General features: G+C 38.5%; 1 protein-coding gene across 3 annotated transcripts in view; it reads left to right on the top strand.

Annotated features, from left to right (window-relative positions):
• The window catches only part of CEP192 (centrosomal protein 192), a 134,787-nt gene that overhangs the window by 94,320 nt on the left and 12,943 nt on the right, over positions 1–27,524 (top strand). For all 3 annotated transcript variants that reach the window (XM_046024060.1, XM_046024059.1, XM_046024061.1), the window contains 12 exons: positions 3,950–4,040; positions 4,197–4,373; positions 7,569–7,829; positions 8,080–8,195; positions 9,751–9,860; positions 13,165–13,315; positions 18,739–18,914; positions 19,514–19,637; positions 21,554–21,659; positions 22,078–22,285; positions 24,658–24,737; positions 25,659–25,754. In XM_046024060.1, coding sequence (XP_045880016.1) covers positions 3,950–4,040; positions 4,197–4,373; positions 7,569–7,829; positions 8,080–8,195; positions 9,751–9,860; positions 13,165–13,315; positions 18,739–18,914; positions 19,514–19,637; positions 21,554–21,659; positions 22,078–22,285; positions 24,658–24,737; positions 25,659–25,754 — 1,696 coding nt within the window. The remainder of the gene's footprint in view (positions 1–3,949; positions 4,041–4,196; positions 4,374–7,568; positions 7,830–8,079; positions 8,196–9,750; positions 9,861–13,164; positions 13,316–18,738; positions 18,915–19,513; positions 19,638–21,553; positions 21,660–22,077; positions 22,286–24,657; positions 24,738–25,658; positions 25,755–27,524) is intronic.

Here is a 27,524-nt window from a genome sequence, read left to right as displayed (position 1 = left end):
AGAGTTGAAATAAAGCTATTTTATGTTTCTTAATCTTCCTATGATGAATTCAGATGTTTTCATTAAAATTTTCACCTCTGCAGTCCAAATGTGAAATGTGAAAAACACATTTCAGTTTTCTTTAGTTCTTTTCTCTGCTGATTACCAAATTTAGGCAATTAATAGTTTCTTTGTTCCTTTTCTGGAAAGCCGTGTGGAAAGGTAGGAAGGAAAAATAATCAGACCTGGCATTCTGCTTAAGGAGTTCACAAAGTAGTTGGTGAATACTTTGTTGTACTTTAAAGAGGGTAGGGAGTCCTTAATAGAGCAGATACAAATGTGAATTACATCTCGGATCTTATTTTTATGTGTACTTTGATTATGCATTTTGAATATGAACTCTGAATTAATAAATTGGCATATAATATGTAGTGTGGTAATATTTTTTCCCTTCATAAGCTTGGTAACATAGCTAAAATTTTTTTACTAACCTCATATATACCAAGTAATAACCTAGTAATTATTAAACCTCAGTGTTTCCTCTTTCATATTTTGCATATTTGTGTTTGACCTAAAACTCAATACCTTTTTTTTTCCCCTTACATTTTTTTTGCACCTGAGAGATCAGAAACTTCTGGCTGAATCTTCTTTAAAATCTGTTTTGTCAGTGCAAAAAGGATCTAATCGAACCGCCTTACTTTATAGAGTTCATACATCTGCTTAATCACCCGTGTGGTCATACGTACCTTGTCTTGTTCTAAAAGCAGCTTTCAAAAGGACACAGTAAGATAAAAACAGTTGAGGGCAGATGGCTGTGGGAAAATGAGACGTGGTCACCATAAAGGTAGTGTCCAAAGGTTCACCTGCAGACCCTGTACGCTTGCCTTGAGGTGGGTCTTGTGTTTAGTTCTGATTCCTCCCCCATCATCCTGAAACAAGGCACAGTGTTCAGAGGTTAAGAACAAGCCAGTTACTGTGTGAGGGAGTATAGCTGTTCCTGCTATAGACTTAAGGCGTTTCCTCCAGGATCCTTTTAAAGAGAAATCCATACAATATAGTGAGTCTCAAAGTAAAACAGCTTCACAGCAAATACTCCTATGAGGATGCTCCCCCTTTGAGGTGCTCAGTCCAGTCCGGACGCGTCACATGGGAACACTCAGCTAACAGCGTTTTCTGGGTACTGAAGCATGTGGTGACTTGATTGGGACAGCTTAGGCCCCTAGAAGAATGGTGGGCTGTGTATTCTTGAAGCAGCTCTCAGTAAAGATTCTCTCAGCTAGACCTTTGAAAAATCCTGAGGTATTGTGCCCTCTTTAGTTAGCTCCTGTGTTGTTATGTCATATGCTTTTTGCAGCAGTTAAGGAATACACATTGAAAGGAAAGGCTGAACAAGGGCCTGTTTCTCTATAGAAGGCTTTTCCACTTTTGTTCAGTTGAACCTGAACAGCGTCTGTATGCCAGATTTTTCCTTGAAACATTAATTTGTGGTCTGCTCCAATACATATACAAATAGTGATTGAGACCTTGAAGTTCTGTGCTATTGAAGGTGGCTGAAATAACTTAGCTGTTCAGATCAGCCATTGATGTCTAAGTAAAAGGAAGTGGAAAATCACTTTCCAGTATGCCCTGGCAACCACAGGCATTATGACAGTGCATACTCTGGCAAGCATCAGTTACTGCGTGTCTCTGTTGACTCACAGCTCATTCTATTATTGCTCTTTCCTTTGACCAAAGGCGAAAGAGAGCTCAGTAAGAGTCATCATCATCCTTGTGTTGTTCTTGACAGAATTCCCCACCTTCTGATAAAATTTGTAGCAAATGATTAATGTGGCAAAAATGGCTGCTCTTAAAATCTAGCTGCTCCAGATGCTGTAACATCCTAAAATCTTACAGCTCATATGAAACAAAATTAATGTGTGCTAAATTTTTTTCAGATAAGAAATTCCATTAGTGAGGTTGAAAATGGGTGTACTGTCTTATGCATACTTTTAGACTTGTCAGTGGCATTTTTTCTCTGGCTCTCTCTTGAGTGAAGGGACTTCAGGCTGTCCTCTTTTATTTCTCGAATTCCCTTCCTCACGGAGAGTCATGGTCCACCTTCTAAGCCAACAGATGTAAGTGTATGCCCCATGCCAGCACAGGGAATTGACCTGAAGAGCTGTCATGTCCCCTGTTTATAGTTGACTAGGTGTCTTAACTCAGCCTGGAGGAGCTTGCCAGTCATATGAAAAGGACGCTACCTTAGTCCTTGGATGCTACGCCATATGATGGCTGAAAGTGGTTATGTTGAAAGCAATAGATCCATAGGAAACATGCCTAATGTATGTGCAGTCTTTGGTGCAGTGCCTGCCTAGCTAAACTATGGACTTGTGTTTCTGTAGTCCCCTTATACATTGTGGTGTCCTGCATAGAAAATTATTTTTTCCATCCCAAGTATCTTATGCTACTCCTTTGTAAGGATGTTGCAGCAGAGTCTGTGATAAAGAGGTGTACTGTCTGCTTAGAAAGAGATCATTTTCTGTCCATTAGAAATGTCCTAAGAAACAGTCAGAGGGCTGTGACCCAGTGGGTGCTAGGAGAGGACTCAGAAACAAAGGGTGGGAAGCGCTGGTGCCTACTAGGTGCCCTTCCGGTGTGGTACTTGCCTGTTCTCTGCCTGTCTTTGTGGAGGAAGGTGCTTGCTGCAAAATGGAGATTTGAAGGGAGCTCTTCTAGAGTAAAGAGGAAAAAAGTCATATATAATGTGGGGGCGCAGTGTTCTCATTGAGTAATGCGTTTTGCCTCAGTTATAGATAGAAATGGTAATTAATAAAATTATATTTTCTAAGGGTAAAGTGGTCCAAAGTGGTATTTCATTCCAGTGTTTTTGGATTTTTGAAGTTCTGCATGTTTCCATATATTTATTCATTCATTCTAGTTTCTCTCTCATAAGTCTACATCTATACTTTTGTTATTTGTTGGTTAGGATTTAGTATTTTTTTTCTTACTAATTTGTGTGGACCCTAGATAATAAAGAAGTTAACCCTTTTTTATTTTGTGTAGTTCCTTTTTAAAACTAGAAACTGAACTCCCCCTTCCCCAGATTGGTAACTCTACTACTTGAAAATGATAACCACGTTTCTTTAAAAAGAGGTAAAACATAAAAGCTTTTAAAGAATTTTTTTTTTTTTTCCCAGTAAATCTCTCCTAGTCAGTGTTCCTATGAATGTTATTCTTGGGTATCTGATAGCAGAAGGTCTTGCATTTTATTCTGAGGTTAAGCTCAGCAACCTTCCCCTTTATCCCAAGTTGGACAAGACATAGACCACAGTTTAAATAATGTAACTGCCATTATTCAGAATTTGAATAAAATGGAGATTTACTAATGATTTTCTATTTTCCCAATGAAGAGGATTCATGTATTTTCAAAGATTGAACAAACTTTTTTTTTTTTACCACCAGCCAGCTGTTATTCATAGTCTATTGTACTTGCATATCACAACTTTTTAAAAGTATGGTTAAATCAATGTACTGTTTAAAAGACTAATTTGTGCAAATGAGACTCTTAGAGTGAAATGTCTAAGTGGTGTGCCTGGGACTCCTTGTTCGCATGAAAGCTAGGAATTCAAGCTAAGCGTAGTATTGACTTAGCGACTTAATGAATTTGTTAATCTGGATTTTCATTTGATTGTTTTACAAGACAGCTAAGGCTTATATGTGTAGTGTAAATAACAGGGTCCACTAAGGAGCTATAATAGGAGAATAATTAAACCCAAAGAGTTTCTTTGACAAAGTGGTTATGTTTTGAGTATGTTTTCAGAAATGTGGCATCTTAGGACTATGGAGATACCTTTCCCCGCTGCTAATAAAGTAGTATTTGTAATCCAGCCCATCTCTAAACTCTGCAGTCGGTTTTAATTGGCTTTGGTTTTTATAGTTGTAGCAGTATCCATGGAGGAAAACTACATTTACAATGTGTAATTGTCTCTAGGCTTCAGAAGCTAGCTTTACGCAATAATTGTACATCTACAACCCAGCATTTGCGACTGCTCATCAGAGGACAAGACCAGGACTGCTTTCAGGTTTGTAGAGTGCTTGGTGCTATTCCATGTTCTTTTAGACCACTTACATGTGCAGACCATTGGGTGGTGCTTCATCTTTGAAGCTTTGGGTTGGTTGATGGTAGTTTTATTTGGACTCCTGTTTTTGTCGTATGCAGTGATTATTTTAAATTGTAGCTTCAGCACACTTTTGGTTCAGAAGAACGACTAACCAGTAACTGTGAGATTAGAATGCATCCAAAAGAAGACATTCACATCTCTGTGTTATTTGCACCTACTCGATTATCTTGTATGTTGGCTAAACTAGAAATTAAGCAACTGGGAATTCGATCACAACCGGGCGTTAAGTTCACGGTAAGATGATACTGCTTTTTTTACTCCCATGGAGTTTCTTACATGTTGTAACTATTAGTTTAATATTGGTAAATTATGTATATTCTGCTTTTTGTAAGTCAGAATAGGTAATTGCCTTGCTTTACAAACAAGTTAGGAAGTAATTAATGTGCTTTGTACAAGTGTTGTGTTATGAGAGTAGTCTCCATAGTATTCCTGTAGGAAACCATCTCTTCTTGTGCCTTTAAATTTCATTTCAGTTTGAGAATTTTGAAGTGTATGCAACAGGAACACATTTTTTGGTAAAACCAGATCAAACTGTTTAATATATTATTTCCAAGTAAATTGTATTCTTTCAATGCAGCAAAATATCTATTGATACCATTTACTAGACTCATCCAGAACTAGAGATACAAAGACGAGAGCTTTTTATATTTTGCTTCTTCCCAACATGATTTTTAAAAAGGATTTCAACTCATTTCTTTAGATTTATTTAGAGCAGTGAGAGATGAAGTTGGTATATCATTGAGAAAAGGAAAGAAGGACAGGGTAATCAAACAGTGTACTCCATAAAAGTGCATACCTTAAAATGACCTGGTTTTTGGCTGTGGGGCTAAAATGTTGGTCCATTTTCTAGTGCTAGAGAAGGAATGTAATGAATTACAAGATTAGCAGTGCTTAAAAGGTTGTTTTTTTGCTTGTTTGTTTGTTTGTTTTTTTGAGAGAGAGAGACTGAATAGTGAGGGGGGATGGGAGGAGGGGCAGCGGGAGAGAGAGAAAGAATCCCAACACAGGGCTCCACCTTATGACCTTGAGATCATGACCTTGAGATCATGATCTGAGCCAAAATTAAGAGCTGTATGCTTCACTGACTGAGCCACCCAGGCACCCTTGAAATGTAGTAGATCTTTATGGCAAATCTAGCTTTTTTTGATGCTGAAGCTTGACATACTCCCTGTGGAGCTCTCACCTTAGCCCCATGAGCTGTGGTGGGCAAAATTGTTTAAAGATGTAAGTGGTCATGTGCCTGGCTGGCTTAGTCAGTAGAGCATGTGACTCTTGATCTTGGGATTCTGAGTTTTAGACCCACATTGTGGGTAGGGTTTACTTAATTAAAAAAAAAAAAAAAGCATTAAGTGTTGTCTTTAGGAAGAACATCCTTCTACATGAGCCGAGGACACAGTGCCAGAGTACCACATAACCTGATGGTCTGGTTTCAAGTCAGAATCAGGTGGTTTGTGGAGAGGACTACATGGGCAAGCCAATACCAATTTATGAGGTCCCTAATTTAATTTTTCAAAACGTTAATTTAAATGTGTAACACAACTCAAAATAAGCTATTGATGTTTTCAAGTTTGCAAGACATTCTTTGGAACACATTTTACTTTATTTTATTTTATTTTTTGAAAGATTTTATTTATTTGAGAGAGAGAGCACACGCATGGATGGGGGGAAAGGGGCAGAATGGGAGGAAGAGGCAGACTCCCCTCTAAGCAGGGATCCTGAGCAGGTTTTTGCAGGACCCCAAGACCATGATCTGAGCAGATGGCAGACTTTTAATCAACTGAGCCAACTCAACTTTTCTCAACTTAATCAACTGAGCGCCTCTGAAACACAGTTTAATAGTTAGGAATGATAGATCACTTTTAAAGGAGTGCATTTGTTTTTAAAGATTTTTTATTTATTTGTTTGACAGAGATCACAAGTAGGCAGAGAGGTAGGCAGAGAGAGAGAGAAGAGGAAGCAGTCTCCCTGCTGAGCAGAGATCCTGATGTGGGGCTCGATCCCAGGACCCTGGGTTTATGACCTGAGCCGAGGGTAGAGGCTTTAAACCACTGAGCCACTCAGGTGCCCGAGGAGTGCATTTTTTAAAGATCATTTTATTAAAGATTTTATTTATTTATTAGAGATTCTGTGCTCAATCTCAGGACCCGGAGATCATGACCTGAGCCAAAGGCAGACACTTAACTGACTGAGCCACCCATGCACCCCCGTTTATTTATTTTAGAGAGAGAGAGATAGAAGGAGCATATGCGTGTGTGAGCTGGGGGAGGGAACAGGAGAGAGAGAATCTCAGGCAGACTCCTGCTGAGCTAGGAGCTCCATCCCAGAATCCTCAGATCATGACCTGAGCCAAAATAGTTGGATGCTTAATAGACTGAGCCACCCAGGTGCCACTTAAAGGAGTGCATTTTAAAAGATATGGAGGGGCGCCTGGGTGGCTCAGTGGGTTGAAGCCTCTGCCTTCGGCTCAGGTCATGATCCCAGGATCCTGGGATCGAGCCCCGCATCAGGCTCTCTGCTCAGGAGGGAGCCTGCTTCCTCCTCTCTCTCTCTCTGCCTCTCTGCCTGCTTGTGATCTCTGTCTGTCAAATAAATAAATAAAAAATCTTAAAAAAAAAAAAAAGATATGGAAAGTTTGTTTTCCAGCACCATATCTATTTTCCTACATTTTTATTTATAGACTTTATTCTTGAATCCTTGTTTCCTGGTAGTGCTGAACCCTGTGGAAGCAGCCTGGCTTAGATACCACACCGGTTGGCCCCTAAAGCCTGCCTCCGGTCTTCATTCTGTCTACCAAGGGGTCTGTCCTCTGGGAGTTGAGTTCTTGGCTTCTGTTTGGTCCCTTTGGCACACTTCTTTTCTCATACTGGTAGATCAAAAGCTAACAGGAGTATAGAACAATAGATTTTGTTTCACTAACACATTTCATTTTCAAAATTGATAATTATTGGGAAGTTGGAAGAATTATATGGTGAACCCTCACATACCCTACCACTTAGATTCTACAGTTAACATTTTGCTGTATTTCTTTGATCACATATCTCACCATCCATCAATTTGTCTCTTTTTTTTTAAGCATTACAAAGTAAATTACAGACATCAGTATGTTTCACCCTAAACACTTCTTAAGCAAGTTTATCTATACTAATATTTTATTCCTTAATCATCTAAGCTTGGCTTATGTAAAAATGAAATAATTTTGCATACCTAAAAATTGGAAGGTAAATATTTTTTTAACTCTTTGATTTGTTTTTGTCCTAAGAGAAGTTCTTTAATATAATGCTGGACTGGTATTGGGGTAACTAGCCAAAGTACACAAAAAATAATAGTTGTATTAAATCTGTGAGGGTTTTTTTTTTTTCCTGTCTATAATTTAATCTTCTTTCTGCTTACATAAAAATAATTTTGGGTATATGTATTTTCTGCTTATAGATACCTTTGTCTGGATATGGAGGAACAAGTAATCTTATTTTGGAAGATGTTAAAAAGTTATCTGACAGTTACATGGTAACAGTGAATGACTTAATACCTGGCAAAGAAAGTAGAATTGTTTTTTCTGTTCATAACACTGGCTCTCGGGCAGCTTTTGTTAAAGCAGTAGGTTTTAAGGATTCTCAGAAAAAAGTTTTGCTGGATCCTAAAGTTTTAAGGATTTTTCCAGATAAATTTGTGCTCAAAGAAAAAACACGAGAAGTAAGTATAAGTCTCTGCACTAAAAATATTGGACTCATTTTTAGGTTAAATTAAGAATTATGTATTTTATGGCTAAAAACTAGTATTTGAGAGTAATGAAGGAATGGGAATACCTAATCTTCTTAGAAATTCTGTCATGTTCATCCATGTGTATTGACTGTTTAGGCTCATATGATAGTTAACTCACAATGAAATGACTTAAGAAAAATATTTAATAATTACTCATCATTTTTTTTTTCCTTGGCATCAGGATGTTACTATAATATATAATCCATCAGTCAGGGAGAGCAATTATACAACCACAACAGAACTGTCAACTATATACTTCTTTGGTGGCGATGAAATTTCAAGACAGCAGTATCGAAGGTAGGTTATTTATCTTAGATGATGTTGGAAACTCTTCAGTAGAAATAATGAAGGCTTAAAAGCGGTTTGGGATTTGAAAGTTATAGAACATGCTCAGCTACTTATTAGTAAACCAGTGGCTGAAAAAATCTTGGTAAAATTTGTACAGCTGATACTCCACTATGATAGTCTAATTTATGAGGAAGAAATGCGTGTAGGAAACCCATCTGCCATATTTGCATTATGCCTTCTTTTCTAGACGTATGCATTGTGCCTCTTCTCCTTTATGCAGATAGGTACCTTGGACTTTATAATAGGATGGTGTTCCTAATGATGATAGGTCAATTTTAGAACAGATTTAGGCCCTACTGAAGAATATATTGTGTATAAACACACCTTACTTATTTGTAGTATTTCTGGGAGTGTTGTGAATTATTTGAAAGGATTAAGTTGTATTTAGAAATGTGTAGGGTATTTAACTTGACTAGCTTAATGCATGTGTTTCTAGAATATTTCTAAATATACTTTAATACACAAAAATGTCAAATTTAGACATTTAGATTTAAGTGTGATTTAAACATAGGTAACTTTTTGCATGGTGAATTCAAGAGTTCTTGCATTATGAAATTTTATTTCCTAGCCTACAGGGCCTGAATATAAAATAAGTGAAGTCACAGCATTTCATCTGTCAGTAGGAAATAATTCACTCCCAGTAGGAGAGGGTTATATGAGTATACCAGTATTTCCTTCATCCAACCCTTTGTGCTCTGCTTTGTGTTATTCTGATACATAATTTAGGAAATTGTTTTATTTTTAATCTGTTGAGGATTGTTGGACCCTTTAAAAAGAGACTTGAATGATAGGTAGCTACATGATGTTAGAATAGACCCAATGTAAAGAGCTCAACCTTGAACCTGGTTTTGTTTCTCAATTAAGTATTTTAAATATAGAAACTGGCATTTGGAGAAATTAAATTACAGATTTGAGGTTTTTTTCCCCTTTTAGCTCTACTGGGATATAGAAATGAGCATATTGTTTTAGAACTTCTCTTTGCCACATATACATAGTAATGAGATTTCTTTTGTTTGTGAACATCTGAGTATTACAGAGAAATTTACATTTCCATTCTCTTACCTCAGAGATTCTTTAGAAGAGGTCCGATAAAATACAGTCACATGGCAATTTAAATGTCTCTCTCTGACAACTCTTACTTACATCATGTTCTTGCCATATTCTTTTTTTTCTGAGACAGATTTCTAACTATGACCAAATTCATACAAATATTGAAAATGTAAGACCTGAAAAGAAGCTAATTTCACTCTTCTTTCTACTCTTATTTTAGGGAGCTCTTGTTTTAATGTTAATATTTCACTAAAAGTGATGACTGTACTACCATGTATAACTTTGAAGGGGACTTCCAAAATAGATTTTCTTTTAAAAATTACTTATATTAGGATTTAAGACATGAGATCTATATTCCAATGCATTATGCATGCTGTTTGTGAGATTTGCCAAATACACTAATGAAAATCTAATTTATGTAAAATCATTTTTGAATAAAAATCTCTATTGGCAGAGCCCTATCTCATAAACCAGGGATTATAGAACAAGTACTTCCAGAACATAGCGTGCTGCAGCACGTTGATTTTGCGGAAAAATTTCAGGATGAATTACTAGTAACTGAAGGTAAGAATTTCAACATGTCTAACTACTACAAATGACTCAAAAGATTTATCTAGGTCCAGTGATGTGTTATAGGGTGGAGGAGTATTAGATTATGGAGTCAGGCTGAGTTTGAGCCCCATTTCTGCTGTATGACTCTGGACATCACTGAGCTCGTTTCCTTTTTCGGAAATGAGAGCTATAATACCTAACTTCTCATCCATAAGGAATTGTGAAAATAAAATGAGAGAGCTTTGCTATATAAATGTTGGATATTATTAATGTATTATGGCACCTATTCTATGGATAGACTTATAAACTGGAGGAGAATGGTCATTATTAAACTCAAAGTAATTACTATTTAAGGTTTAATACTTGCAAACTTGAACTCATTTTGAGATTTCTGTGTCTGCTCTGCAATATACGGAGGAGGATGTGACAGTGGGGAAAAAAATCCAAAATAGACAGCTGTGGATTAATTCCAACCTAGATTTTTAGCTGTATTTGAGCTGAATCATTTAAGCATCTGATGGTGTTTATTACTGTTAAAAAATATATGTACCGAGACATACAAATTGTGTAAAAATGGGCAGATTTTTGCCACAATGTTGTTCATAACAGCAGGAAGTTAGAAGTAACTTAAATGTCCAAGAATAGGGCATTGTTTAATTATGTAATAGAATATTTTGAAGCTGTTAAAACAATATGATTCTATATTAAATGACAAGAGAAATCTCTTCATTAATTAAGAAAAACTGTTTTAAAGTTTACATATTAAGATCTCTTGGTAAAAATAATTTAATGTGTCTGTATACAGCTACATAGGTAAAATTGCAGGAGTATGCACACCAACTATTGACAGTGGTTATGTTCTAGTAGTAGAATTTCAGGTGGTAGTATTTTTTCCCCCATTTTTGTTACTTAGTTTTTTAATGGTAAAATATATATTACTTCTAAAATATGAAATGATAAAGGGATATTTATGCCTATGTAGAGGTGATGTAGAATAGTCTGTGATCTTTTTGGTAATTAGGAGTCTAGATCATCTACTCAAAGGAATGGTAGGGGTGGATTAGTTAAAAAAAAAAAAGTGAAAAGATTTGAAATGGATCTTGTCAGCAGGTGTTAAGGGAGCTGAATATGGAAAGAACCTTGGATTTGGAATTGAAACAATTTAAAGCCATGTCTGTCACTTTATCTCCTCTGAGCTTTACCTTCCTCCTCCCTTCATCGTAAGAAAGATCTCAATAAATAAAGGAGTTAAACTGAATTATGCTTTGTAGACAGAAGCACTTAGTAACATACTACAACAGTCCTGAATACTGTGATTAAAAGTGGGTAGATGAGTTTGTGGTGGTTCAGAAGTTGGCACAGTTGCATTATTCAGCGACATTTCATTTATTGATTGGATGGACATGTATTGAGAGTAGAGGGTGCCAGACTGTAGAGGTGAAAGATGCAGTCCTTGCCCTTTAGGTTCTCACAGACTAAGGGGAAGACAGGTGATTAATGTGTGGTATGAAAAGGGCCATGATGGATGTGTGTTTCGGAATCTGGAGAATATAGGGATGCCTGGGTGGCTCAGTTGGTTGAGTGTCTGCCTTTGGCTCAGATCATGATCTCAGGTTCCTGGGATCAAGTACCACATCGGACTCCCTGTTCAGCAGAGAGTCTGCTTCTCCCTCTCCCTCTGTGTTCTCTCTCCTTCTCCTGCATTCTTTCAAATAAATAAATAAAATTTAAAAAAAAAAAGGAATCTGGAGAATATAGAGAAAGGGTACCCCATTTAAAATGCAGTGACTCTTGAAGTATCTTGAAGAATGAGAAGTTGACAAGATGGAGAAGATAGGGACCAGAATGGGGAAAGATCGTCCAAAGAGAGGGAGTTCCATGTACAGAAATTCAAGAAATGTGTTAGGTTAAGGGTCATGTTGACAAACCCAACCAAGAGCTCAAGTAACCTGTCAAGACTCTCATCTAAGATGGGGTTGAGTTGGGACTTCAGGTAGGTCTTTGGGACACCAGAGTACTAGATTCCTTGAGATGGTATAGTTATTGTCCAGAGGAAAGGAGGAACCAGTCCCACTTTGTCTTGAGTTGGTTAGTATAGTAGATCACCTGTGAGAATGTTGCAGTTGAACTTTTTACATGGTTATTTGAACACATTACCATTACAGGTATTTATAATCTGTTTTTGCAAAATGATAAGATTTGTGGCAAATATTTTCATACTTGATTTAAATTTTTATAGTCCAGTATCTTGGTTATTATAAATGTCAATTTACATTTAGCGTGTCCTTTTAAAAATTTTTCATTTAAAAAGTGTAATTCTTGGGGTGCCTGGGTGACTCAGTGGGTTAAAGCCTCTGCCTTCGGCTCAGGTCATGATCCCAGGGTCCTGGGATCCAGCCCCACATCGGGCTCTCTGCTCAGGAGGGAGCCTGCTTCCTCCTCTCTTTCTACCTGTTCCTCTGCATACTTGTGATCTCCGTCTATCAAATAAATAAAGTCTTTTAAAAAAATAAAAATGAACAGTGTAATTTTTAATGTCCAGCTTATTACTTTTTTTAAGTAGACTCCATGCCTAGTGTAGAGCCCAGTGTGGGGCTTAAACTCATGACCCTGAGATCAATATCTGAGCTGAGAACAGAGTCAGAGGCTTAACTGACTGAGCCACCCAGGCACCCCTCTTAATGTTTTATTTAAATGTGGAATACAAGGATGTTCTATAAAATTTCTTGTGTATACAAATTTGGGTGGACTAAGCTAGAGAGGTTCAACTCTAGCACTGTTTTATTAATTGCCAAATTTAGTAGTATTGTTGCCGGATTTCTAGATTTGTTAAAGTTAAATGTCTGTGAGACCACCACTTATAAATTGTATATCCTTAACCTCTTTGTGCTTCAGATTCCTCATCCTTGAAGTGGAGATAATATATACCTACCTCAAAGAGTTGTTGTGAAAGCTGACTAGATTAATATGCACGAAGGGATTAGAACAGTACCTGGCCCATGGTCAGCTTGTTGCATATGGAGTTTTAAGCATATTAATACTCTAATGCTCACAACAACCCCTGAGATGGATTGTTATTTTATATTTATCCTTGAGGAGACTAGGGTTTAGAGAGGTTAAGTTACCAAATTCAAGGCCAGAGCCTGAGCTGCCTATAATTTCATGCTAGTTAGTAGAGGTAAACATCAATTGTCACTCATCCTCAACCTTCTTAAGAAAATAATATTCTGTGGTGGTTAATGTGTGGGTTTATCTGTTATTTTGTGGTGTGATTATGTGATGATTCATGTATTTCAAACATTATTTTCCATTTCAGTATATGATCTTCCCCAACGGCCTAATGATATTCAGCTCTTTTATGGAAACATGCGTAAAATTATACTTTCAGTAATTGGAGAATTCAGAGATTCCAGGTCTAGCAGTGAATTCCTTCAGTCTTCTTCCAAAGCTGACTTAGAATCTAAAAGGTAAAACAGATAAAACATCTTTCACCAGATTTCAAGATAATTTAATTCATAGTAGAGTTGATCTTTTCTCTGTACTTTTTTGCCTCCCAAAACGTTTATTTCATCTTTATACTTTAGTTTAAGTTGAAATAATTTCAAATTTATGGAAGAGTTTAAAAATAGAATATATGCTGCCTCCATTGAGATTCCTCAGTTGCTAACATTTTACCACATTTACCTTTTTATTTTATACATGTATATATATAACTTTTTTCTGAAACAGTTGAGGGTATAATGACCAGTTTGTCCTAAGTTTCCTGAAAACACAAACCTTCTTCTAAATAGGTATAGTAAACCCATCAAAATTAGGACCTTAGTATTGTTAAAGTGCTAAGATCTAGTCCACAGATTCCATGCAAATCCCCCAGTTCCCTAATAAAGTTTTATGTATTTGAATCAAAGAAATAAGCAAGAAATCTCCTCTTTGGTCTGAGTCTAATCTGAGATCACACCTTACATTTAGTTAGCCTGTCTTCTTTCTCCTTTTTCAACATAGAACACTTCCTCAGTCTGTCCTCTTTCATGAAAGAACAGAGGGTTGCGTCATCAAACCAGAGCCACAGAATCAAAGATATTACCCAGAACTAAGCTTTAGTAATAATTTTAGATGAAAACGTGAGGAAATTGGGATTGCTAATGATGCTTCCTAGGCACTTTTTGCAACATTAATACTCTACTCTGACTCTTACTATCACAAAATAAACTGAGAGTGACCCGGGGGAGGGGGTTAGGGAGAGGGTGGTGGGGTTATGGACATTGGGGAGGGTATGTGCTATGGTGAGTGCTGTGAAGTGTGTAAACCTGGCGATTCACAGACCTGTACCCCTGGGGCTAATAATACATTATATGTTTATAAAAAAATAAAAAATTAAAAAAATACTCTGGTTCAAATTTAACATGAGGTCTCTAAGTTGTGCCTGCGATGATCCATTGCTTACACAAAAGGGGGAGCTATTTCAGTTACAAATGCTATTTTATACTTGTGTAATTGCATACTTTATGTGATATTTTTTCAAACAACTGTGCCACATAAATTCATAAATTTCAGATTTCTTTGCCATAACCAATACTAGACAGACCGGGAATATCCTTTTTTTTTTTTTTTTTTAATATTTATTTGACAGAGAGAAATCACAACTAGGCAGAGAGGCAGGCAGAGAGAGAGGAGAAAGCAGGCTCCCTGCGGAGCAGAGAGCCCGACGTGGGGCTCGATCCCAGGACCCTGGGATCATGACCTGAGCCGAAGGCAGAGGCTTTAACCCCCCGAGCCACCCAGGCGCCCCCGGGAATATCCTTTTATAAGCATTCCATAGAAAAGTAAATTAGTGTATTTGCTGGGAGGTGTCATTAGGAAGATCACAGGGAATTTGACCAAGTCATCCTTCTTTTTTTCCTGGGAATTCCCTAGTAAAAAATGGGGAAAGGGTGCAGGCAAGCTGCTGTTTTCTTGCCAGTGACCTTGATGTTTTTGTAGAGTATAGACTAGTTACTTTGTAAAACGTCCCTCACACCATGGAAATGATGCTGTTTGTTTTCTCAGTACATCTTCTCAGGTAACAAACAATGCTTATTTGTCCCATTACTAGAAATGTTTCTATTGCTTAATTAAGATGGTGTCTGCCAGTTTCTCCACTATAGTTACTGAATGTCTTAAAGGGAGATCCTTAGAGATAATGAGTATCATGTTCCTTTTCGCACTCGTAGCACCCCACTGATGATCATTGCCTGAATCCCGTTAATTGTCTTATTTACCAAGTGGTGATTTTCTAATTCTGTGTTTCTACATTTTCTAGTTGTCTTTCATGATGAGGAAGAGATTTACCTTACCCTCTTTTGTGTACTTACATACATCAGGGAGGACTGCTGGATTCAGCATTAATCCTTTACTGTCACCGTTTGGTCGCTTAACCTGGCTCATTATTCACTGGCACAGTGGATATTCACGTTTCATGTATACTTTCCTTGTCCCAGCCCTGGAATAGAAGTCCTGAGTCCTTTTGGTAGAGAATAGTATTAGAAACCGGGATATAAGTAGTAAGTGTGCTGTTGCTTTTCAGGTGTTACTGCTTCTAGGACCCCTCAGTGGTCAGAGCTAGGAAATACATGTATTTATATATAAATCCACATGTATCCAAATCTGTTTATAAATATGTTGAAACCATGAGTTTACACTGATATCTCCAGTACTGAGAAACCTGGCTTCATTATCTTCAGTATATTTGCATTTACGCAGTTCTCCTGTTTTTAACCAGTCTTCTCATCACATGGGCTGTCTCCTTGACACAGTGTTGCCAACTCGTATTGGCTGAGAGTTCTCTGGAAGTTGCAGCCACCAACTGAGGGCTAACACACCTACCTAGTGCCTCCAACTCATTCCAGCTTGCCTTCTTCCCTATATTTAAAAAAACAAAAAAACAGAAAACAAAAACCTTATTAGAGTATAACTCATATGCAATTTCCGTTTAGTTTCAGTTGTACATCATAGTGATTTGATATTTTTATGCATTATGAAATGGTGCCCACAATAAGTCTAGTTACCATCTGTCACCATACAAAGTTATTACAATATTATTGACTATATTCCCTAAGCTGTTTATTACATCCCCATAATTTGTTTATTTTTTAACTGGAAGTTTGTACCCCTTCACCTGTTTCACCCACACCCAGCCCCTCTCCCGCCCCCTGAAACCCAACAGTTTGTTTCCTGTGTCTAAGAGTCTGTTTCTGTTTTGTTTTGTCCATTCATTTTGTATTTTAGATTCCACATATAAGTGAAATTATTTAGTATTAGTCTTTCTCTGTCTGACTTACTTCACTTAGCTTAATTCCCTCTAGGTGCATGTTGTCACAAATGGTTATATTTCATTCTGTTTTTATGACTAATATTCCACTGGGCATATAAACCACATCTTTATCCATTCATCTGTCATGGACATAGGTTGTGTCGATATTTTGGCTATTTTAAATAATGCTGCAGTGAATGTGGGGATGCATATATCTCTTCAGATTTGTATTTTCATTCTCTTTGGATAAATACTTAGAGTAGAATTGCTGGATCATACAGTAGCTTTACTTCCAATTTTTTTGAGGAACCTCCATACTGTTTTCCATAGGGGCTTTACCAGTTTACATTCCCACCAACAGTGCACAAGGGTTCCCTTTGCTCTCCATCTTTGCTAGCACTTTTTTGTTGTCTTTGATAATAGCCAGTTTGAGAGGTGTGAGGTGATTTCCTGTGATTTTGATGATTAGTAATGTTGACTATCTTTTCTTTCTTTTTGAGCATCTTTTCATGTGCCTCTTGGTCATTTGTATGTCTTCTTTGGGAAGATGTCTATTCAAGTCCTCTGCCCATTTTTTTAAACCAGGCTATTTCCTTTTTTTGGTACTGGGTTGTATAAGTTCTTTCTGTCATCTGGATATTAACCTTTTATCAGATAAATGATTTGTAAGTAGGTTTCAGTAGGTTGCCTTTTCATTTTGTTTTGATGATTCCTTTCGCTGTACTAAAGCTAGTATCTGTCTTTCTCAAATTATTCCAAAAAATAAATGGAAAGAAGGACTTCTTTTATGATGCCAGCATTATCCTGATACCGAAACCAGGCAAAAACACCTTAGAAAAAGAAAATTACATGTCAGTATCCTTAATGAACACAGATGTAGAAATACTCAAAAAAGTATTGGCAGACTGAATTCAACAATATATTAAAAGGATTTCTATGCTTCTAATGATAATTCTTTTCTAAGATATTCAGTCAAAGAGTTAAAAATAGTTGTTACATAGATTAAAAAGTATATCAAAAACCACTTAAATTGTGAGGAGCTGGTTTTTAGGAAAATAAACAACCAAGAAGCAGCTTTATAATCTGTAAAAAATTGTTTATGACTTTTAGCTGGTACCTCCATTATAACTCTGTCTCTGGGGCAGTACAGGTCTGATTGGAAAAGAAGCAAATGAGAGGGCAATGGATGAGAGGGTAAGGAGAAGATTCTTCTCTGTCTATTAAGTGTCTACTTGAAATAAATTTGGAGCTCTGCTCTATGGTAGGAGAATTGGGGCACCACCCAAGTGAACTTCAGTTAAATCATATGCTTCTATGATTACAAAATTCATTAGAATTACATTTTTTTGTAATCTAAGGCTAAATACTTTTAACACTTAATAAAAAATCTTAAACCTTATCAGCATTTCTTACCATAGTATTTTGCCCAGAAGACTTTCTTTGATATTAGCATCATGAAACCAGTTATCATTATACAGTTATAGATATATTAAGAGTTTTGTTTTTTAAAAATTCTTAATATTGGGTGGTTTTCTCATAAATCTTTTAAGAGACTTCAGATGGCATGCTAAGGTCAAGACAGGAAAGAAATTAAATCAGTTTTCTAATGAAAGGTTAGTATAACAATATTTGAACTATACTGTATTTTTATACATTACTTTAAGAATACACAGTGAAGGGCACCTGGGTGGCTCAATTGGTTGGGCAACTGCCTTTAGCTCAGGTCATGATCCCGGAATCCTGGGATCGAGTCCCACATGTGGCTCCCAGCTCCACAGGGAGTCGGCTTCTCCCTCTGGCCTTCTCTCCTCTCATGCTCTCTCTCACTGTCTCTCTCTCAAATAAATAAATAAATTCTTAAAAAAAAAAAAATACACAGTGAAGGGGCGCCTAGGTGGCTCAGTGAGTTAAGCCTCTGCCTTCGGCTCAGGTCATGATCTCAGGGTCCTGGGATCGAGCCCCGCATCAGGTTCTCTATTGGTGGGGAGCCTGCTTCCCCTTCTCTCTCTGCCTGTTTGTGATCTTTTTCTCTGTCAAATAAATAAATAAAATCCTAAAAAAAAAATACACAGTGAACAATTTTTGTTCCATGAAACATACACAGTATATTCCATAATGCACTTTCAGTTTTATCTAAATGTTTTTAGATTTATGAGGAATTAATATAAAAATATGACATGGTCTGGCTTTTTATCTTTTTTTAAAATCAGAAATATAATATTTTAATATGCAGCTTCTGTACAACCAAAAAGTAAAACATTGCAGTAAAATATTGGCGAGAAAACACAGTATTTCATTTACAATGCATGGCAAATGGTTAACATCCTTAGTCATAAGCTTTTTATTTTTTTGTATTTTTTTAAGATTTTATTCATTTATTTGATAGAGACACAACCAGGAAGTGAATACAAGTGGGGGAGTGAGAGAAAGAGAAGTAGGCTTCCCGCTGAGCAGGGAGCCCAATATGGGGCTCGATCCCAGGACTCTGGGATCATGACCTGAGTTGAAGGCAGACACATAATGACTGAGCCACCCAGATGCCCCAGCTTCTTATCATTTTTAATTTCTTTCCTCTCCCCATCTCTCTTTCTGTTTCTATAGTGAATCTGATGGTCCTGGGAAACATGGTGGCAATGTTTCTTTGGATGTTTTACCAGTTAAGGGTCCTCAAGGTTCTCCACTTCTTTCACAAGCTGTTTGCCCACCCCAAGACAAATCATCCTCCGAGGAAATGTGGACTGTCCAGCCTGAACACTTGATTTTGATGGCCCCCTCTTGTGAGTATATCAGTAACAACACAACAGCAGTGCACTCTGGAAATCAGGGCTGTACTCACTCTGAACCCATTGCTCATCTAGGAAATATACTTGGAGTGTACACAGATGTGACTAATGGCTTATGCAGGTCCTCCTCTCCCCTACTGAGACCTACCTCACACACAACCTTTGCATTGTCTAGCACAAGGCCATTGTCCTCATTCCAAGCTTCCAGTTCTCCATCTGGCTGGGCCCCTAGTCCATGGGCCCTTTCTCCCACCACATCCCTTGCCCCAAAGATCTCATTTGGTACTTGGCATCTTTTACTCTTCACTTTGATATAGTTGCTTCAGAGTAGGAATAAATCTGGTACCAATGTATGTGCCCAAGATAAGACCAATGGTAACAATTTCCAGATGTCCTTTTACCTTTTTGTTTAATATCTTTGTAGTTTAAGAGTAAACATAATGGTTTTATTTTACCAGGGATTTGAAATTTCTATAAAGCAAAATTAAGTTGGTAGACGAATGTATTTAGGATCCTTTTTTACTATTTATTAACATTTGGGTTTTTTCACTAACGCTAAATGTAAGTTATATTTTATTTCTCTGATATAATAGGTGATCTGGCAAAAACTGCATGTTTCCAGATTTTAAATAATTCTGTTAGGTTACTGAAATTTGAGTTGTATTGGCCGGCACATTGCCTTACTGTAACACCACAACATGGATTTATCCCACCAGAGTAAGTATGACTTCCCTTCCCTCAAGGTGTTGTTCAGATGTTAGCATGGTGACTTTTGAAGGATTAAATATTATGCCTTTTTAATTTACTCAGTAGAATTTTGCCATATGTTCCCTATACAGAGTTCCCTGTGTTTTTGTGGAACCAACCACAGTGAAGTTCAGGATTCATGCTCCTTGGGCTGCCTGGGTGGCTCAGTGGGTTGAAGCCTCTGCCTTTGGCTTGGGTTATGATCCCAGGGTCCTGGGATTGAGTCCCACATCGGGCTCTCTGCTCAGCGGGGAGCCTGCTTCCTCCTCTCTCTCTGCCTGCCACTCTGCCTGCATGTGGTCTCTATCTGTCAAAAAAAAAAAAAAAAAAAAAAAAACCTTAAAAAAAAAAAAAAAAGATTCATGCTCCTTAGCAGAGTAGAGCCCATGGCCATGGCCACTTAGAGTGTATATAGCCTAAAGGGATTAAGAGATATGAGTGAGTTGGGAAAGATTTCCTGAAGTAGAAAACATCAGATTGTGCAGACATGTTACTCTGCATACCAAATTACAAAGCAGGAGATACAGCTGGGCAGATGATGAGGGATGGTGGTCCCTAAAGCCCACATGGTTCTGTCCTTCATTACCTTGGGTCTGGCTCAACTTATTCTGCTGGTTTTGTCTAACGGACATTTTATAGACAAAGCTTCCTGACTTTTAATATGTCTGAACCATAACCTGGCTGGCCATTTTTTACAAATAATATTCTAAGAAGGAAGTCTTGGGGACCAGATTCTGATAACCAGTTGTCCTGTCTGTGCAGCTTAATTATTGATAGGAAGTAAAGCTACACTTGTGCAGCTTTTCAGGAACTTCGTCTGGGTTGGCACAGAACAATCACATCTGCAGGTTGCTTCCTATTTGGGAATGGAAGCTTCGCAGAAGAGCAACATGAAGTTATTTAGTTTTGCAAAGTGGTGAAGTATGCATTTTAGAAGAGTTATAGTTGACTAATACTGACCTAAGGTCGGGTTAGGGATACTCCAGAGAAACATAGGACCAAAGCAATGAATTAAACATTTACTAATTAATGGTTGAAAAGATAGGGAAATGATAGAACAGATTGTTCACAAATAACTTTTAACATATTTAGCTGTTAGGAATGGAAAATAATCTTGCTCTGCCATTTTTTAAAAAGATTTTATTTTATTTCAAAGAGAGCATGAACAGTAGGTAAGGGGCAGAGGGAAAGGGAGAAGCAGACTCCCCACTGAGCAGGGAGCCCAACTCACTCCTCACTGAGATCATGACCTGAGCTGAAGGCAGATGCTTAACTGTCTGAGCCACCCAGGCACGCTTCCTCTGCCATTTTTGACATGTGTGCCAAAGTATCTTTTACAACTTTTTTTGTTTCTTCTAAGTCACAAATCTGATTACATTGTCCACGTTTTAAAGTCATCTTTGACATTCCATAGCTCTTGAAGAGGACAGTGAGCTCAGAAAGTTTTAGCAATTGGATAAAAAAGGAGTCTTTTTCATTTCTTTTCCATCCCCCTCCCTTTTTCTTACAGTTTTCTTTCCTGCTGTTTCATTCTCTGTGTACGGTAACTGTATAATTCTTTGTTATCATGTGACTCAGAGCTTTTGTATATTGGTCCTATGCTCTAGAAATTTTTATTTTGAGTTGCTTTTTAAATGGTATTTCTACGATATGGTCTGTTTTCACATGAGTTTTCCCCTTAGGTTCATGGGTTTATGCCACTCAACTTTTTGTGAGCCACTGAGTTGGGGCTGCTGCAGAATCAGACATGTACGCGATCTCACTTCTCTGCTCATTGTGAGCAACAAGGAGAGCTGGACATTGATAGAACAGTATTTATAACTTGTGAGTGTTGCTGTTCAAGTATAGGATATTCTTGGTTTTCATTATTAAATTATTTTTTCTAGGAGTAAGCTACAAATTCTTGTGAGTCCTAATTCCTCCTTATCTACAAAACATTCAATGTTCCCATGGAGTGGTTTAATCTATGTACACTCTGACAATGGACAGAAGGTACTTTGTTTTTAAGCAGCATTTTTTCTGTTTTGCAACTTAAGTGTTATGATCCTTAATTAGCATTTACTTTTCAGAGGTAAAATGAAGGGGTCTGTTCTTTCAGCCTGGTAGACGTATTCACATAGAGAGCTTAGCACAGACTTTTTCCATTAGTGATCTGAACGATTCTCTTGGGTGGGGCAGAAATGGAGAGTAGAGCCTAGAAACCACTATTGATTTGTAAAATATGCATTGAAAAAGAAGGGAGTTGGGAGAGTCCAAGATTTACTTTGAGATCTGAATAAATTTTCTAATCCATCCATGTTTCATTTGTTTGGCGTTACTTTTCTCCACCATGTTTTAAAAATAAGAATTGTTTCTTTAAAATGATAGATCCACCTGTGTCTTACCACGTAAATTATTTGGCTCATTTCAGAAAATTGTGAAAGTTCAAATTCGAGAAGACTTAACCCAGAAAGAACTCCTTGCTCACTTGGCCACGAGCACATTTGGAATCCTTTCTCCAGGAGCTGAGCCTGCAGTTAGTCATCTGGTGAAACCAATGACAAAACCATGTTCCACAAAAGTTGAGATAAAAAACAAGACTATTACTTTTCCTGCAACAGAACCTGGTGAAACTTCAGGTGTGATATCACAAGGTTATATAATTCAAACGACCACTGTTTTGTTGAGTCTAACACTGTTTTTAGTGACCTTCGTTGCAGTGACAGGGATAATATTGTCCCCTATTTCAGGAGATACTCAGGTTGTCATTGGCAGTCACTTCAATCACAGGCCAGATTGGAGGAGCTTAAAAATTGTAAAATGTTAAATCTAGGTATTTAAGAACTGTGTGTATTCTGGGAGTCTCAGATTCCACCCGGTCAGAACCATCCCTCCCCAGCTCTCACTGGGTCTTTTACCAGACCTGCTAATTAGCTGAAGAAGAGGAGAAAGTAGGTAAAACCTGGTTCTGTCCCTCACTAATGAGACTTCGAAGCACTTAAAGAGGTTAAATAGATACGCTCAGTTTCCCCATTTGTAAAATGACCATCATAGTCTACAACTCTCACGGAGGGCTTTGAGGAGTAAATGAAATAAGGTATTTAAGGCGCTCGGCATAGTAGGTACTCAGTATTGCTAATACTCCTCCAGGGTCCTGCAAACCCTGCTTTTGCTTGCCTTCCCTTCCTCCCTCCCTGTGATGGCTCAGTCTAAGTGACTGGGGTTGCATGTGGGACTTGTTGGAAAGGGTGTGGGCCTTCTGTCACCTGGCCCTCACTCCCTGCCTCTCTCACTGGCTTTGTCTTCCACTCACACTCAATTTCCACTGCCCATCAAGCCTGTCTCTCCCTGGTCATCGCCTGCCGCTCACTCCATCCTCCCTGTTCACGTCCTCTAGGAGTTCCAGCGGCTCTCTGGCCTCATTCCGATGTCCAGGCCACTGGCCCTACTACCTCCTCACTCTCCCACACCCTGGTCTCGGCCACTTCTGCTTGAATTCTGTCGTCTGTCACTGCAATTACTGCCTTATGAATGCTCTTAACTGCTGTGTGAACCTCCCTCTGCAGTCCTGCACGGCAAGATCCTAAAACGGGTCAGAGCCAGCTGCCTCCCAGCTCCGTGGTCTCCTGTAGCCAAACCTCGCTGCCAGAGGAAACAGCGGCTGCACCCGCACATTTGTGGTCTCTGTTCTCAGATGCCACTGGGCACCAGGCTGTTCTAGCAGCCCTCCTTGGTGTGTGTCCTTTCCCGTTTCCTGTAGTCATTGGACAACTTCGCTCTTCGTGCCCCTCCCCAGCTCCTGGTTTCTCTTCCCAGCTCTTGATTTTGCCTCATCATTGCAAATACAAAAGCCATTATACTAAATGGGAGGCTTCTGCTTGCATCCCAAATGAACTCTTCTGCCTGGAATGTAGGCCCATCTATTCTTGCCGTCTCAGGGCCTTCCTCAGTCCCTTTTCTCTCCTGTGTCCTCAGTTTCTCCCTTTGTTGATGCTTTTCCATTGGCACACAGTACTCTCTGCCATCAGGTGTCTTGGCCCCACATCTCCTTACTGCTGTCCCTGCTTCCTCGACACCCCTCCCTCATGGAAGGATTGTGCTCCCTGCCTTCATTTCCTCGGGCTGTAACGGAATTGGTGCTGCCACCTTCCTTGACCCCACTATCGAGGTCACTGAAAAGGGAGTGTCTCCTTGATAGGCCTGTGTTAATTTGACTCCTCAAGGCTGGCAACCACTCCTTCTTCCTTGGACTACTTTCTTGTGCCTCTCCTTGTTTTCCCTGCTTCACAGGCTCTTTCTCAGGTTTCGCTGATGACTCTTTATCTTCCTGGGCCTGCTTGTGTCCCCTTCTTTCTCTCTGCTCTTCCTGCACCCTGCTCAGCTTCTGCCTTGTTGGCATCTCACAAACAGAACTCCTGTTTTACCCATGAAGCCTGCCTCTCCCTCCAGCCCTACCCATGTCCGTAAGTGGCCCTGCTGTCTGCTCATTAAGCCAAATCCCTGGAAGTTATTTGCTCTCTGCTCTCTCCCTCTTCCCACACAGTCCACTAGCAAGTCCTTTGCAGTCCGTGTTCAGAATGGATCCCCTGTTTGCCTGCTCCTTTTCCTCCCACTGCCTTGACTCAAGCCTGATAGACACTACCCCATGTGTCTTCTCTCCACGCAGCTGTTGCTGAGGCGTCTTACTAGGGCTCCCCGTCCACTCTGACCCCCTTGTGGTCTCTCCTCTCCACAGCAGCCAGTACCTCTTTAAATTAACATAGAAATCATCTTACAGCTCTCTTGCTTAAGCCCTTCATTATCCTTTGATTAAATCCAAAACAAGGTATCTGTCAAATTTGATTTTGTTAGAAAATACTGTAAATTCCAATGGGGCTTCTCTGAGGATCTGATGAGTGTATTTTTCCCCTCTGATGAGGTAATTAGTCATTATTACATGGTATCACAGTAATCTCCTTGTATACTTACATCTCCAAGAATTGTTTGACTTAGGACATGTGTGTTCTTGTAGAAAATTTTCTGGAACTTGAAAATCATGGTAACACAGAAGTGAAGTGGCATCTGTCATCCTTAGCTCCACCTTACGTCAAGGTCAGTAATAATTACCTTAGATATATTCGTTTTAATGTTTGAACTTTATTCTGCATGTTTTTATACTGAATTACGAACATAGGTTGAGATTATTGGGTTTTTTTTGGTTCCACTAATTCACTTACTTGATTTTTTCTATAGATGGGCCTAATACATGCCCCATCTTTTTCACAAGGTGGTTTTTAGAGTCAGATTAGAGAGTATATTTGGAAATATATGCTTGCTCATTTAATGCTACCTTCTACAGTCCTGATTTTTATCTGAAAATAACTTTATTTTGAAAAAACATGAAGGTTTTATTATGGAATATTGTGTGCATGTGCACATGCATGTGCATTTTCCTTTTCCACAGTTCTGGGTACTGTTCCGTGTTTTCAGCCAGTGGGAGCTAGTGAAGGAGACAGACTCTCTGTCAGTGAGTGCTAGCCTACTCTATGCTGCAAATGGTCTCCAGCAGCGGGCTCTATACCTAAATTGAGCGTGTCATCACCTATGTTGTTTAGAACGCTGGGTCCTTCCTGCCGTGTATTTTGTGTGACAGTGGTAGTTTGGAGCCCTCATATTAACAAAATGTGTGCAAAAATAGTGCTGTATCTACTGAAAAAAAAAGTAACTGGTATTGCGTATGATGTTAAAATGTACATTCAGCAAAGGGTCTTTAGGGTCCTTGAGGAGCAGGCCACCCTTGAACAGGATGAGCACCATCCTAAAGCTGACTAGCCAGGAAGGAGTGGCTGCTGATGGAAGGAGGGGTGTCAGCATGGGCCTTTGTGAGCAGAGTTAAGGAGTGCTCCCACTCCTAGGTGGGCACTGAGCTCTCCTGGCCCCTGCAAAATGGGTTTGTGTGTCCTTGGTAACCATAAAGGTAATGGTGTCACTCTGACTTCTGTTTTTTTCATTTGATTGCTTAAATGATTGTAGGGAGTTGATGACAGTGGAGATGTTTTTAGAGCTACCTATGCAGCATTCATATGTTCTCCTATTTCTGGTATACTGGAAAGCCGTGGAATTCGGAAGGTGAGTTTTGACATTTTTTTCATAGCCATTGGTAAGAACATGGTGTCGATTGACCAGGGGACCTTCATTTGTTTCCACCCAGAGTAGCGGCTTCACCTAGACTAGTGTTGCTCTGCTAACAACCAGCTTTCCACAGGAGAAGACCTGCCTCAGTGCACGTCAGTGGGCTGCTTCCTGCAGCAGAGCTCTTTTGCTTTCTAAACAGCTAAACAAAATGCCATGCTTAATGGTAGGATTGATTTACATTCTGATATAAGCGCTTCAGGTGGCCACAGGCTGCCAGTACTTATAACACACTTCGAATAGCTCTAATCTAGACAGTATTTTGTCCACCAGCTGTAATAATCTGCTATCACTCAAGAACAACTGTGTTCATGTCATAGTCAACAGTATATCTTCATGGGCAAATGGTGATGGATCCTTTTAGTACCATGATCCCCTTAAGCTCTAATCCATTGGTAGACCTGACATAGCTTTTTCAAATATCCCTTAGTGACATAGTCATTCACTTGGTCTCAGTAATATACCTTTTCATTTGCTAACTGTTGAAACGCATTTAAACTATAGCATTTATATGACATTGGTCCATTTATTTGGAGATTCAGACTGGTAATCAGTTCTAGACTATAGTTGTGGACTCATTACTGACTATACAAGAATCTTTGAGCAATGATAGTCACAAACCCTGTGCACTTTACTAGGTCTGTGTAACAGGCTTTCAGAAGGTTTCTGACTTTTTTGCAAAGGCATACTGTTCTATGGCGTACTTTATTTCATTTCCCAGGCAACAGTAATGGCAAAGCAGTATAATAAGGAACAGACACATTGCTTAACAAAAGTTCAACATCTGGGGCAAAGGCAGTGGGGGAAGGGTTGCAAAAAAAAGCCAGCAGGAAAGACATCCTATGTTCATGGATCAGAATATCTAACATTACTAAAATAGCAGTATGCCCTAAATTGATCTACAGATTCGATATAATCTCAATAAAAAAATCCCAGGTGGTGTTTGGTTTTTTGTTCGTTTTTTAAAGAAATTGACATGCTGATCCTAAAATTCATGTAGATATGCAAAAGAACCAGAATAACCAAAGCAATCTTAAAAAAGAATAGAATTAGAGGATTCACACTTCTCATTTTCAAAACCATATTCATCAAAACTGTAGTATTGACATAAGGATAGAAATATAGAATATGTGGAATAGACTTGAGGGTCCCCAAATAAACCCTCGTATTTATGGTCAGCTGATTTTTTTCAGTAAGGATACTGAGACAGTTCAATAGGGAAAGAATATTTTGAACAAGTAGTGCCAGGACAACTGATATCCTCCTGCAAAAGTATTAAGTTGGACCCTTACCTCACACCATATCCAAAAAGTAACTTGAAGTAGACCATAGGCCTAAATATAAGAGCTGAAACTATAAAATTCCTGAAAGATAACGTAGTAAATATTCATGACCTTGGATTAAGCCTTGGTTTCTTAGATATGACACCAGTAAAGCACAGGTGACAAAAGAAAAAAATAGATGAGTCACCAAAATGTAAAACTTGAGTGCATCGAAGGATACTATTCAGAAAGTGAAAAGGGATACCACATTATGGGAGAAAATGTTTAGAAATCATACATTTAATGAAGGATGTGTACCCCAAATGTGTAAAGAACTCCTACAACTAGATAACCCAAAGACAAATAACCAGTTTTAAAAATGGGTGAAGATCTGAATAGATATAAAGAGGGGCTCCTGGTTGGCTCAGTCGGTTAAGTACCTTCT

The sequence above is a fragment of the Meles meles genome, chromosome 12 (assembly GCF_922984935.1).
Source record: "Meles meles chromosome 12, mMelMel3.1 paternal haplotype, whole genome shotgun sequence".
In the NCBI taxonomy this organism is placed as follows: Eukaryota; Metazoa; Chordata; class Mammalia; order Carnivora; family Mustelidae; genus Meles; species Meles meles.
This window is presented reverse-complemented; position numbering and strand designations above follow the sequence as displayed.